We start from the raw sequence: 13,482 nt of genomic DNA, 5'->3' as shown, positions 1-13,482 counted from the left end.
CCCCATGGCATGTGGGATCTTCCCGGATCAGGGCTCGAACCCGTGTCCCCTGCATTAGCAGGCAGATTCCCAGCCACTGCACCACCAGGGAAGCCCCTCTTGAGTCCTTTTTATCTCTCCATTTAGATTTTAAATTGATTTGATTTTTAAAATTTTCATCTTTTTCAACTTCTATTTATCTTAAGGCATTATTCGTTGTGTTTACTTCTTTTGTCTTTGACTAGTTTAATCTTCATTTCTGAAATGCTTTTATTATTTTATTTCGAATTCTTTTCTGGGTTCTTTCATCTCATTTCTGAGTTTTTCTAATCCAGATTTATGTTGTTATTTTGTATCTTGTATCATTCTTAAATCTTTTTGCTTGTTCTAAAATAATAGGTTTATGGTTACGATATGTTTCTTGGGCATATATTTCTGGTATACTTCTATTGCCTGCAGCAATATAGCAATATTTCTCTATGTCTTACACACACACACACACACACACACACACACACACACACAGCTTTCTCTGGGATTTGACCTTAATACTTTTTTGCTGCTCATTTTCCAGTGAAATTAGTTCTTAACTTTTAAAACAAAAGTGGGATTTGGGAAAGCTTTTCTAATTTCACAGATCACCCTCTTCTGCTGTTTATATGTACTGTTTAAAAACTGTAGCAGGTACTTTCTGAAATTTCCTGGCTCTACTCCCTTCCTCCACTTCAGTTTGAACTTTCGCTTTTATTTGACTTTTTTGTCCTTATTCTGTTTAATTTTTATTTAGCCCAGCAGTTTCTTCTCCAAGAAAGATTCAGTTCTATAAGGGAGCCCTGGTGGGGCAGTTTGAAGATTCGTAGGGGCTAGACTGCTCCATCCCCTTCAGACCTTTTTACTGTAGGTCCCATGCACTCGCCTGGTATCAAAGAGGGCAAAACTCCTCCCAATTTCAACTGCTGTATTCAGTTGGCCCTCATACCTTCCACTGAATATTGGTTGGCTATTTTGGGGCTCTCTTATTCTCAGGTCCATCAGATGCTGCCCTGATGCTTCCTTCTTCCTCTCACATAGACCTGGACACCATGTAGGTCTTGTGGTTGGTGGTGGTTTATCCCCACCAACTTCTTTGAGACTTATGGGGCTACCTTGTTATGTAGCTTTGTTATAAATGTTGTCCATAGAATTTTGGTTTTATTTTTAACTCTCTGTTTTATGTGGGGATTCGGAGAGATTGAACACCTATGCTGCCTAGCCTCTATATTCTACAGTAATCAACTTTGTATGTGTGTTTAATATTAATTATATTTATCTCAACATCATAAAAGGTTATAATCTAATTTAATCACTCACCTGTTATTCCTATTGTCTTCTAAGTTTTTTAACTTGTCTTTCATTTTTACTATCATTTTCCTTAAGCGTGTCTCTAACATGGAGAGTTTCCATACCCATCTTGCATGCTAGGCATTAGTTCTACTAGGTTGCAGAAAGTAAACATATTATCACTATGTGTTCATCACCCTGGCCTTGCCTTGTGAGTCAAAATACCCAACCTGTGACTGTTTATATAATGGAAGACCTGGGCTTCATAAATGGTGGAAATATACTATATAGTTTTTATAGAGTTTTAAAAAATCTAAATAAGACATCCACACAAGGTAAATTGAAATGGCATAAGCTGTATGCCTGTCATTCACTCACCTGAACTATCAGAAAAGGAGAGTATCCAAGCAAAAGGAATAGGAACAGATTTTTTTTTTTCTCTGAAAATAGCTACACCATAGTCAGAGTTGGCCAAGAAAAGACAAATATGTATGGCTATTTGCAACTTTAATAGATTATGGGCCTAATTTTTTATGGAAATAGTACTTCTGTCTTATCTTTTCCAATGAGAAATTTATTGTTAAAGTGTTTCTAATGCCTTGAGACAGCTAATCTACATTTAGAGACTGAACTATTACCCCTAAAATATTTTAAAGAGGTCTTGTGGGTTTTAATATTTGTAAGTTGGGCTATATTGTACTGTAACTTACCAAAGATTTAAACTGAAGCACAAGAAATGTTAAAACACAAAACTCTGCTACAAAACTGAAAATATTATTCCTTGAATATTTATGGAGTGTATGGAGTCTGTTTTATATTCTGGGAATATAAAAAAGTGAAGATCCCACCCCTGTTTTCAAGGAAAGAAGGCAGTTATCTTTATATGATGCATGATTCACAAATGCTAGTCTGCATGCAAGTGCCGGAATTTGGGACAAGTTTTTAACCACTTTTTGATGAAAAATGGGAGAAGATGGGCCATATAGTAAATTTTTATAAATCTAAATTAATTTAATTTAAAAGACTGTTCTAAGGTTATATCCTTAATACTTTTTTACTGCCAAATATCCTTTTGTTCAAGAAATTATAATCATAGTAAATTACAGGATTTTTTTTACTATGCTTACTTAATGAGATTAAAATGTCAGTAACACTATTTGATTTCCAGAAATTTTTTAGATTTTAATGATCTGAACACTCAACTCTTGAAACCTGAGTCACAATAATAGATGCTATTCCAACAATACAAACTATGCATTATATAGCAGTGACTAATTCTATGGTGAATTCAAACAATTGTTTGTTTTAAACTGTAAAGAAATCAAGTTTATTTTTAATTTATAGTAATATTATTTTTATTTTAAAAAATATGTTGCAAAATATTTTCTTCAAGTACTCTTTATCTCTTTCTTGTTCTGGGTCTGAGTTCGTATATACTTTAAAAGAAAATTTTGTTTGCAACAAATAGAACTAACAAATTAAAGTCTTAAAGACTTCTTACAAATATGTAAAATAAAGATCTGAATATATAAATGGCAAAAGATGAGAAACACAACAAACAAACAAAATAATTTTTTAATGTCTAATATAAACACATGGAAAAGATGTGCAACTTCACTGATAATAATGTAAATTAAAATAAGGCGGGTGGGTTGGTGGGTATTTAAGGAAATGAGCATTCTCAAATTCCATTGCTGGAAGAAAAAACTCGTACAAACTTCCTTAAAACTATTTGGCAACATTTATCAAGAGTCTTAACAATACAGAAATCCTTAAAACCAGTAATCTTATTTCTAAAAACCTTTTCTGAAAAAATATTGGCATCTCGGTTAAAGTATTATGACCATGGACATTTGTTGCAGTGTTGACAATAATTAGAAGCCACATAAATGTCCATAATGAAATGTTTAAAACAATACTAATAATTCACATATTAGAATACTATGCAATCATGAAAAATCATTTTTAAAAATAAATTTATTTATTTAGTTTTGGTGGCATCGGGCCTTCGTTGCTGCATGCGGGCTTTCTCTAGTTGCGGCGAGCAGGGCCTACTCTTCATTGCAGTGCGTGGGCTTCTCACTGCGGTGGCCTCTCTTGTCGTGGAGCATGGGCTCTAGGTGCATGGGCTTCCGTAGTTGTGGCACGTGGGCTCAGTATTTGTGGCTCGTGGGCTCTAGAGTGAAGGCTCAGTAGTTGTGACACACGGGCTTAGTTGCTGCATGGTATGTGGTATCTTCCCAGATCAGGGCTCGAACCCATGTCCCCCACATTGGCAGGTGGACTCTAAACCACTGTGCCACCAGGGAAGCCCCATGAAAAATCATTTTGAAGAATATTTAATGGTGTGTGAACATGTTAGAAGGGTACAAAATTCTATATAACAGAATAATAAATGTTTTATATAAGAAAAAATATATTGGCATATAATAAAAAATGTTTTCAGTGGTTCTTTCTGAGCAATAGAATTATATATGCTTTCTATTTTTTCTTTTTATTTATTTACTGTATTTCTCAGATCTCCAACAAGAACATGTGTTACTTTAATAATTTTTAAAAATTATTATTAAAAATCACGTACTTCTAAAAAAGGAAATTATAGAATGGAATAGGTTTAGTTTCTGCCTCTGAAGAGGAACCTTTTTTTTAAATTTTCTTTTTAATTTTTAAATTTTTTTATAAATTTCTGTATTTATTTTTGACTGTGTTGGTTCTTCGTTTCTGTGCGAGGGCTTTCTCCAGTTGTGGCGAGCGGGGCCACTCTTCATCGCGGTGCGCGGGCCTCTCACTGTCACGGCCTCTCGTTGCGGAGCACAGCTCCAGACGCGCAGGCTCAGTAGTTGTGGCGCACGGGCTTAGTTGCTCCATGGTATGTGGTATCTTCCCAGATCAGGGCTTGAAACCCATGTCCCCCACATCGGCAGGCAGATTCTCAACCACTGCGCCACCAGGGAAGCCCAAGATGAAACTTTTTTAACCAAGTCATGAGTTCAATGGTATAAACTAGAAGCCTAGATATAAGAAATGTAATTCTTTGTTTGTTGGGGACAATTATCTTGCCAGTTTCTCTTTGCCTTCTCCTCCATGAAAACAAACATTGCCACTCTATGTTAAAAGGCTGAAGTGAGAATTAAGAGAAAATGACTAGGAAAATATGTGCATTGATACCATTGCTGCGGTATAACTACTGTTTAGGTTTTCTGTGAGGATTACCAAAAAAGCACGTAAAATACTTAGAGAATCAGAGAGAAAAGAACTATGTAAATACAAACCGTGATCCTTCTAGCATCACTTCTATTTGTATGTGTTGCAGTATAACCTTGAATATTTGGATGCAAGCCATAACCATGTGATAACTCTTGAGGGATTTAGAGGTCTGATGAAACTTAAGCACTTAGACTTGAGCTGGAATCAACTGAAAAAATCTGGCGATGAAATAAATATGTTATGCAAACACACCACAAGCCTTCTCACTCTTGATATTCGGCAAAATCCATGGCAAAAGGTATGAAACAGAAATGTTTATAAAAAAGCAAACAATCATTTTTATTTCAAAGCTGTTTTCTCACTACTCTTCAAGAATAGCCAGAAATAGGCAAACTATCTTTGTCTCGCTAGAATTCCCTTAAGTATTTCATAAGTTGAATTTAGTGTAGTGATCAAGTGAATAAAATGTTACTATAAGAAAAGTCTTTAATTTCACATCAGACTTTTCTTGCAACCTCTAATAGTTTAATAAGAGTATTGTGGTTTTAAGAGTGTTAGATGTCACTGCCATTTGCACACCTTCAGAGAATTTTCATAGTGCAGTATAGCTCAGCATGCTAGAACCCTACTGTAATGATGCATAGGAACCAAGAATAGTAGAATACAGTGAGAGAAACATACTATTAAAGGGGGAAAAATAAACAAAAGCATGTTTACTTTTAAATTAACAATAGTATGTTTCTCTCACTGTATTCTATTATTCTTGGTTCCTATGCCTCACATTCCCTGATAAACCTGAATTATAAAGTCTTATTTATGTTCTGTTATAAAAGGAAATTTGATTGAACGCTATTCTTTCTCATCATAAAAATATGTAGATTCATGCTAAGAAATTTCAGTATTCAATGATTATACTGAAGAGTATCTCCAAGTATTTAAAATAAGCCCCAAGTTTATAATTCCAAGACTATTCCTTTCCTTGCTTTTCAAAAATGTATATAGACTGTGTTCAACATTTTTAAAAGGGACTAAAGCATGATTGGTTCTATTAAATTGGCCATATTACTATGTTTATACTATTGTATTTCTCCTTTTTAGCTCAGTAAAATTGAAGGATATTTTTCTTTTGCCAAATCAGACTTCCTGAATGATCACAGTACAGCTATAGCCCTGTTGCCAAATTAAATGTCAAGAGCTGAAGATCTGTATTGGATCACCCATGGAGCTGACTAGCTAAATGCTGATCTAGATAAACAGGAGGCACTGCAGTTGTTCTGTGAACACTTTTCACCACAGTCACTTTTCAACAGCTTGTGGGATTTCCTCTCTTCACAAGAGTAGAACTATCCACCTTCAAACAAAAGAGATTAATTCTTAAATATAATTTAATTTCAACTATTATTTAAGGAATTAAGTTAAGCCTTTATTTTTAGACAAATATAATGAAGTAGGAGATGCATAATTTGAATTATGTGGGAAGGAACAAAGACCTCCTTTCCATGTCATAGCACATGTAATATTTTGTAAAAATTAACTTTTGGTATTTTTCCCAAGCCAGCCACATTAAGGCTGAGTGTTATTGGCAGATTAAAGACTCTTACTCAGTTAGATGGAGTCCTTATTTCTGAAGAGGAAGCAACAGCAGCTATGAAATTTATTTCTGGGACAAAGATTACTCAGGTTCGATTTTACTGTTTAATATTTCTTGTTCTATTTAGAATATACAAATAATATTTCCCATACTCTTATTTTGTTATTGAGATTTTATATTCTCTCTTAGCATGCTAGTAAAAAAATCAGTCTATAACAATCATATCACTTGAATGTTTTTCTGTTTAAATGTATTCCATTTAAATACCAACTGGTTGTATGGATTCTCATCCCTGCACACTACCCCAAAAATACCTCTAGGGTAACTGTTTTTTCCCTAGTCAACCTGAACTCACCAGAGTCCTTTAGAACCTACATGAAAATAAGCAACTTTCTGTGGATAAGGTAAGCTTCGAGGCCTTGAGAAAGCATTTAGTAAATTATTTACCTAGTATTGATATTACATGTGTCTGGCTGAAAAAAAACAAAACCTATTAACTTGGGGAAGGGGAAATACCTATATTATCCAGATTAAGAACGCTACTTTGGCCAAAGTAGCTTCAACATCCTAAATATCTCCACTCTAGTTATCTAGCTATTTACTTTTTGTGGAATATTTGAATATTAATTCCTTAATGTAATGTTTAATTTTGAATCTGTTCAAAGTGAAGGAAAGAAACTCTTTTGTTGATAAAAATATAATTAACTCCTGAAGAAGAGTTGGGGATTTATCCTACCAGAAATCAAAACTTACTAAAATCCTGTAAGACAATGTGGAATTGGCAGAGTTAGACAAATAGACCAATACAACAGAGTATAAAGACCCAGTGTAGACCCACACATACCTGGAAACTTGATAAATAACAGAGCTGCCTGTACAGATCAGGGAGCTAGTCAATAAAAGGCACTGGAACAAGTGCATTAAGGCTTTCACTACAAAAAGCAAAACCAAAAATGTTTTAGAAGAAAAGATCAGAGATTATCATTGTAACCTTGAATTAGGGAAGAATTTATTATGCAAGAAACAAAGAGCATAAACTATAAAAGATTGGATTTGTCTATGTTAAAATTAATACATCTATTCCTCAAAGGGCAGAAAGTGAAAAGACAAGCTATATACTGGGAAAAGAAATTTGAAACACATCTGACAAAAAATATTCTTTATATATCCAAAATATATCAGGAAAAAGACAACCAATCAAACAGAAAACTGAGCAAAAGATTTAAACAGACACTTCACTGGAGAGGAAATCAGAACAGCCAAACAACTTAGGAAAAGATGCTCTACCACATTAATAATCAAGAAAATAAACATTAAAACTTAAATGATCTACCAATTTATGGCCACTATTGGGGAGAAAAAAAACCCTTTACAATATCAGGTTTTAGCAAAGATTTGAAGTAAAGGTTACAATTGGTACAACCATTTTGGATAACAGATTGGCCCTATCTAGTAAAGCTGAATATATACATACCCTAAACCTAGCAAGTTATATACTCTAAAGAAACTCTTGCATATATATACCAAGAGTCATGCACAAGAATATTTATGACAGCAATGCTTATAATAGCAAAAAACTGAAATCAGCTCAATGTTCATTGATGGGAGAATTGATAAGGAAATATTATATAGCAATGACATATGAATGAACTACAGCTACAGGAAGAAGCATAGATGAATCTCATGGATATAATGCTGAGCAAAAAAGCAAGTCATAGAAGAATATAAACATTATTCACTTTACATAAAGTTTGTATAAGACTAATATTTTATTTATGGATATAAACATAAGTCTATAAAGAAAGCAAGTGTGGTATATAAAAAATTTGAGATCATTTGATTGCTTCTTAGGGGATTGATTCACTTGAGATGAGTGATGGTTTCCAAGGAGAAGGAGAGAAAAAAGATTAGGATGGGGCACCCAGGGAGCTTCTAGGGTAGTAGGAATATTCTAGCTCTTAAACTGGTTTCATGATGGATTATATGGTGTTTGCTTTATAATAATCCTTTCACAGTTTTATAAATATTATTTTGTGGTTAAATGTCTGCTAAAACAAAAAAAATGAGTGAGATATATAAAGTATATCCAGATACTGAAAACATTTTAAGGCAAAGAAAATGTCATATTTTAAAAGTATTCATTGGGCCGCTCATCTAGGAAACAATTCTTTTAACTCTATATATATGGACCTCTCTGTGCTATTTCCTTTATGTGTTTTTTGTTTTATTAGTTATCTCTCTTACGGCATTCTAGTACTAAAGAGGAGAGATCACGGATTCTTAGTATATGGCCTTCTGCCAAAATTCTGACACAGACTTCAAAGTTAGGACCACATTCACATCTGAGTGGAAACTGGTACTTGAAGGTAAAGACAATCTATTAAACCTAATATAAAAATTTAATTTCAATTGATTTTTTTAGTCAGCTTTGGCCTTTGTATCATAACGAGGGCATAGATAGGTAATGGGCAGAAAACTGGAAGAGCCAAATTAAAAGTAAAAGAGAAGTCAAGTCATGAGTAGTTATGTCACAGGGGCTAGAACTCAGCAGTGGTCACTACAGAACAGGAAATTTAGGATAAAGGTACACTACAAAACCAAAGGGTAGATTCTGATAATACATCAAAATAAGCAAGAAAACTTTAAAGCTCAGAGCCAGAGACCAAGCCAAAAGTTTGGATGGCAAGGTAAAAGGGATCAAGAGTCCTGGCAAGAGAATGGGGGAACTGGTCAGAATTCAGCCAAGGCTAAGGGAAAAGTTCTGGCGCACTAGCAGCTTCTTGCTCAAGAAGCACCCTTTTACCTCTTGCCAAAGATAGAAACTGGGCTAAGAGAATCTGACCCTTGAAAATGGAAGATATTAGTGGCATTCTTTTTATTACAGAATATACATAGGTATTTAGTTGTGATGCCGGCTCCGTGATAGTCTTAGCTGACCCCACAGGGAGTTGTGAAATTAGAATGGCTCTTTAAATCTGTCCCAAGTTGGGCTGAGATGACCAGGCCTTTCCCTTCATCATTGGATGTGGGCCAACCTGGGAAGGAGCATGACCTTGGGCAAGGCAGCTCTCTGCTGCTGATGCTGTCCCTGAAGGGACTGACAGTTGAAGGCTTTCTGCCAACAGCACTTGCAGCAACTGGGACAAGTCCTTCACTGCTGGGAATCTGACTAGCACAGCTCAGTGTCTATAATACCGTATAAGTCCCTCTCTGAGTTATAATCTTGTCAAATTTTACTTTTCTGTAAACTAAGAGCTTTGCAATATCTTTAGTTCCTAGAGGACTTTTTTATGTTACTTACCACACTTGAACTATTTCATTAGCCTTTTTATCTCATAACATTGAAGTTATTGATGTGATCCAGAAGCAACATATAATGTGAATTATTCTACAGATAACTGCCTTAAATTTAGATGGGCAACATCTTTTTGAAATCACAAATTTAGAAAAATTGGAAAATTTGAAGTGGGCATCATTCAGCAACAATAATCTCACTAAAATGGAAGGCTTGGAATCTTGTGTTAACTTGGAAGAGCTCACATTAGATGGAAACTGCATCTCAAAGATAGAAGGTAAGGTATTAGAGAATTCTAAAGTCTTAAAATATGAATGTCTAATTAACAAGAGCAAAAAGTGAATAACACTGAGGATAGAATTTCTGAAGAGGAAGGTCTCCAGAGAATTTCCAAGAAGGTTTGGAGTAGAGTATTCCAAACACCTCTTTAGTGGGATCTGTGACTGGCTGCTATATATAATGAGCCCAACTAGCTGCCTTCCCTCCCCTCTCTTAACCAGTGTTTACCATCTATTACCAAACTTAGCACATTACAAACTAGTCAGTATTCAAAATCTGTACCATTGAGTAAATAAATGAAAGAATGAGGTATGCTTTTGAAAAAGATAAAGCAGCTCAGTTCATTTTTCAAAATATGGAATTAAGGTTACATTTGGAAATTTGAAGACTTTCAACAAAATGAACATTTTATTCACTAGAGGTTGAAAATCAGATATACTATATAACCTTTTACTGGGATCCACATACAAGTACAAATTAAGCAGCTTTACTAATGCCTGCATAAGTGTACACACACACATATCATGCGTACTTATCTAGGTTGAATACATTTCTGGATGTGCATTTTGGTAACAAGGCTGTCCTTGTCAAGGAGAGAAGGTAGGAATTGAAAATCATGCCTGGGAAAGAGACTTAATTTATACTTTATTAGCTTTTGAATTGTTTTTAGCATGTGTGTACTACCTTTTTCATAAAATAGAAAGTTTTACTTTAAAAAATTACATATGCAAAAGTATTAAAAACAGCATGTATAACATTTGTTATACTTTATTTTAATGGCTGTTAACAATAGTTTCTACAAATGGCTTGATCATAAGAATCACTTAGGATACTTATTGAGTATATAGATCCACAGGCCTCTCCTCTGTAGATTTCAGCTAAGTAAACAGTGGGGGGCGGGTGTAGGTCAGGCATCTGTGTTTACAACTATCACTAGTCTCCATTCCCATACAATAGGGTGTTAATTTTGCTATGTATATAACAATTGAGAACCCTATTTCCTTTTTATTCCCCTCCATAAGCCCATTGAAGGGAAGACTCCTTCAACCTGTATTTTCCCTATACCCACTTTTCAAACATAGCTACCCCACTAAACTTTAACAGATATTTATCTTCTTTTTTCCAAACATAGATAGGCTTAATATGCATTTAAGGATTTTTGCTTTGATAGTACATCCTAACTTGCCCTAGATTGATTTGCTTTCAGCATTTCATAGTCCCATGATAAAGGCTGGTGTGAAAGGGGTGCATGAATAAAATTTATTGAGGACTGATTATTTATTTGCCGAAAGCTATAACTGATACTTTTCAAATGCCATTCCATTTAATTCCATAACTGTTAGAAGTAGATTTCAGTATATCCATTTCATGGATGAAGAAAATTAGGCTAAGAGGTTACATAACTTTACATAATTTACCTATGGTCCCAAATCTAGTGTGAAAGCAACATTTGAAACCAGCTCTGACTCCAGAGTTCTTATCTGTCAACCGCACCGTCCTACCTACAGTTATAAAGTGTACATATAAAGTGTACACGTAATGTACATAGGGGGTTAGATTGTGGTGAGAGGAAGCATTTTCTAAAGTTCTGTCTTAGAGTACTTTCAAGCATACAAAGGTAGAATTAGGTTCTTTTTAATACAAATGATGGCACAGTAAGGAATACTTTCCAGAGTGTTGTATTCTAGTTCCTTACCCTTAATGTTTTACAATGGGGGTTGGTGATTATTTTGAGCTTTGTAAAGTAGAGCTTTATACTATTGTGATGGTGAAAACCTTAATTAATTACATAATTTAAAGGTTATTTGAAAGCTTAATTCAGTATTTCCTATACAATACCTTCCCTTAACACCTAAAAAAAATGAGTCTACTTGGAAATCCAAAATTGGAGTTTAATATATTATCTAGGACTTAATACATATTATATTCTTCTTTAACAAAAGGAAAAACAATGATGGTTAATACTATAAAATCTGTAAAGCCATTTGAACTTAGAAAAAGAGAAACAGTAAAACAACCAGCCAGTTATTTTTTAAATTAACCTTTCAGTGCTGTCTGAATCTTTTCTTGAATTTGCTTATTTTTCTAGGCATTTCCAAGCTAACTAGATTAACCCACCTCAGCATAAATAATAATCTCCTCACTGGTTTGGAAAAGCATACTTTTGATAACATGCTTCATCTTCATTCCCTTTCTCTTGAGAACAACAGAATCACTTCATTGAGTGGTTTACAAAAAGCTTTTACACTAATTGAATTATACATAGGCAATAACTATATTGCTCTCAATCAGGAGATCTACAATTTAAAGGTGACTATCTGGGGTACTAATGTTTTTGGTTTTCTAAATATTTTCTTATTTCTTTATACTATGAAAGTAATGCATGTTCACTGTACGGAATTTGGAAAATATAGAAAAATGTAAGGAAGAAAATAAAAATCAAGAGAAATGTATTTGATGGCCATTTCCTACCATTGGGACTTGCAGTGGCCTCTTTCCTTTTGCTGATACCATATTGCTAGGGCTTTATCTCCTACCAAAAACTTACGTCCATTTCCCATCTTTCCTTACTTGCAGCCTTATCCTCATTGTATTCCCCCAATACAACTACCTCTAGAGCTGCAGAGTTAACCTAATCAACAATAGCAACAAAACAAACCATTTTACATTATAGATGCAGATTAGTTTTACTCCCTCTTGTCTTAACCTCTCCCATCCATATCTACTCAGGGCCCTTCCTTCACAACAAACGTCTTACCTAATAAGGAAGCACATTTTCCCTTAAGATGAATTCTGCTACTCTCTTACAAGGCAGAAGCACTTCAGTTTTATCCCTCATCAGAAGGCTGTGTTTTTCATTGTTTCAATTCACTGTTGTATCTGTATACACACATACTATTTAATAGATCATTATTCCATAAACAAAGTATATGTTTTAAACTTTGCTAAATTTCTTTACAAGTCTTTATCATGGGTAATACATTTAGCACCAGCATCCAAAAAGGGATTCTGATCATATAATACAGACCACTGAAATACTGCACAAAATTAGACCTTAATAGTATGAAAGTATAACACTTGAACTAAACAGCATACTTAAAAGCACTCAAATCACTATGAAATGATAGAGTAATTTAGTAGTAAAATTCAAGGATGATTAAACTCTTAAGGGGAAAAAAACTTGTTAGAGTGAGATATATATGTATATCACTTTAAATGTATGTATTTTTATTACCAGGGTTTATGCAACCTGGTCATTCTAGATATGTATGGAAACATTATTGTATGGAATCAAGAAAACTACCGGTTGTTTGTAATATTTCATCTTCCAGAACTGAAAGCTCTGGATGGAATCTCAATTGTAAGTTGTTTTATTGACTCATAGCATTTGGTCCAGGTTTCATATTAATATATCCATAGGCCATAATCATTTTGAATGTTGCTTTATCACTAGTATGTTACCCAAACTTATTATGCTTATTAAAATCTAGGTCTCCAAAGCACATTTTAGATCTGGGTTTTAAATGTTTCTCCTCTGGCCAGTTTTTAATTGTTTAAATTGAGACAGTAGGGGAGGGAAGATGCTGCTTACATTTGCACCCACCGAATTCAGTGCCTAACAATTTATGAGACAGGATAGGAGAAACTGCCCTGGACCCCTACCGTCCTCTTGGGCCTAAAAACAGCTTCCTGTTACCTGGAAAAATACAGTTGTTAAGATTTAAGAAAAACATATTTGAACCAAAAAATGGTATGTCAACATTACTAGTAAACTATACTAGTAAAAAATAACTTTTTATACTGTGTAAAA

General features: G+C 34.2%; 1 protein-coding gene across 1 annotated transcript in view; it reads left to right on the top strand.

Annotated features, from left to right (window-relative positions):
* The window catches only part of LRRC9 (leucine rich repeat containing 9), an 89,140-nt gene that overhangs the window by 45,927 nt on the left and 29,731 nt on the right, over positions 1-13,482 (top strand). The window contains exons 17-22 of the mRNA XM_068525267.1: positions 4,613-4,804; positions 6,061-6,186; positions 8,329-8,463; positions 9,492-9,669; positions 11,761-11,981; positions 12,910-13,032. Coding sequence (XP_068381368.1) covers positions 4,613-4,804; positions 6,061-6,186; positions 8,329-8,463; positions 9,492-9,669; positions 11,761-11,981; positions 12,910-13,032 — 975 coding nt within the window. The remainder of the gene's footprint in view (positions 1-4,612; positions 4,805-6,060; positions 6,187-8,328; positions 8,464-9,491; positions 9,670-11,760; positions 11,982-12,909; positions 13,033-13,482) is intronic.

This window comes from Eschrichtius robustus, chromosome 1 (assembly GCF_028021215.1).
Source record: "Eschrichtius robustus isolate mEscRob2 chromosome 1, mEscRob2.pri, whole genome shotgun sequence".
Taxonomy (NCBI): domain Eukaryota; kingdom Metazoa; phylum Chordata; class Mammalia; order Artiodactyla; family Eschrichtiidae; genus Eschrichtius; species Eschrichtius robustus.
The sequence above is the reverse complement of the archived record's forward strand: the minus strand, read 5'-3'. Positions and strand labels throughout refer to the sequence as shown.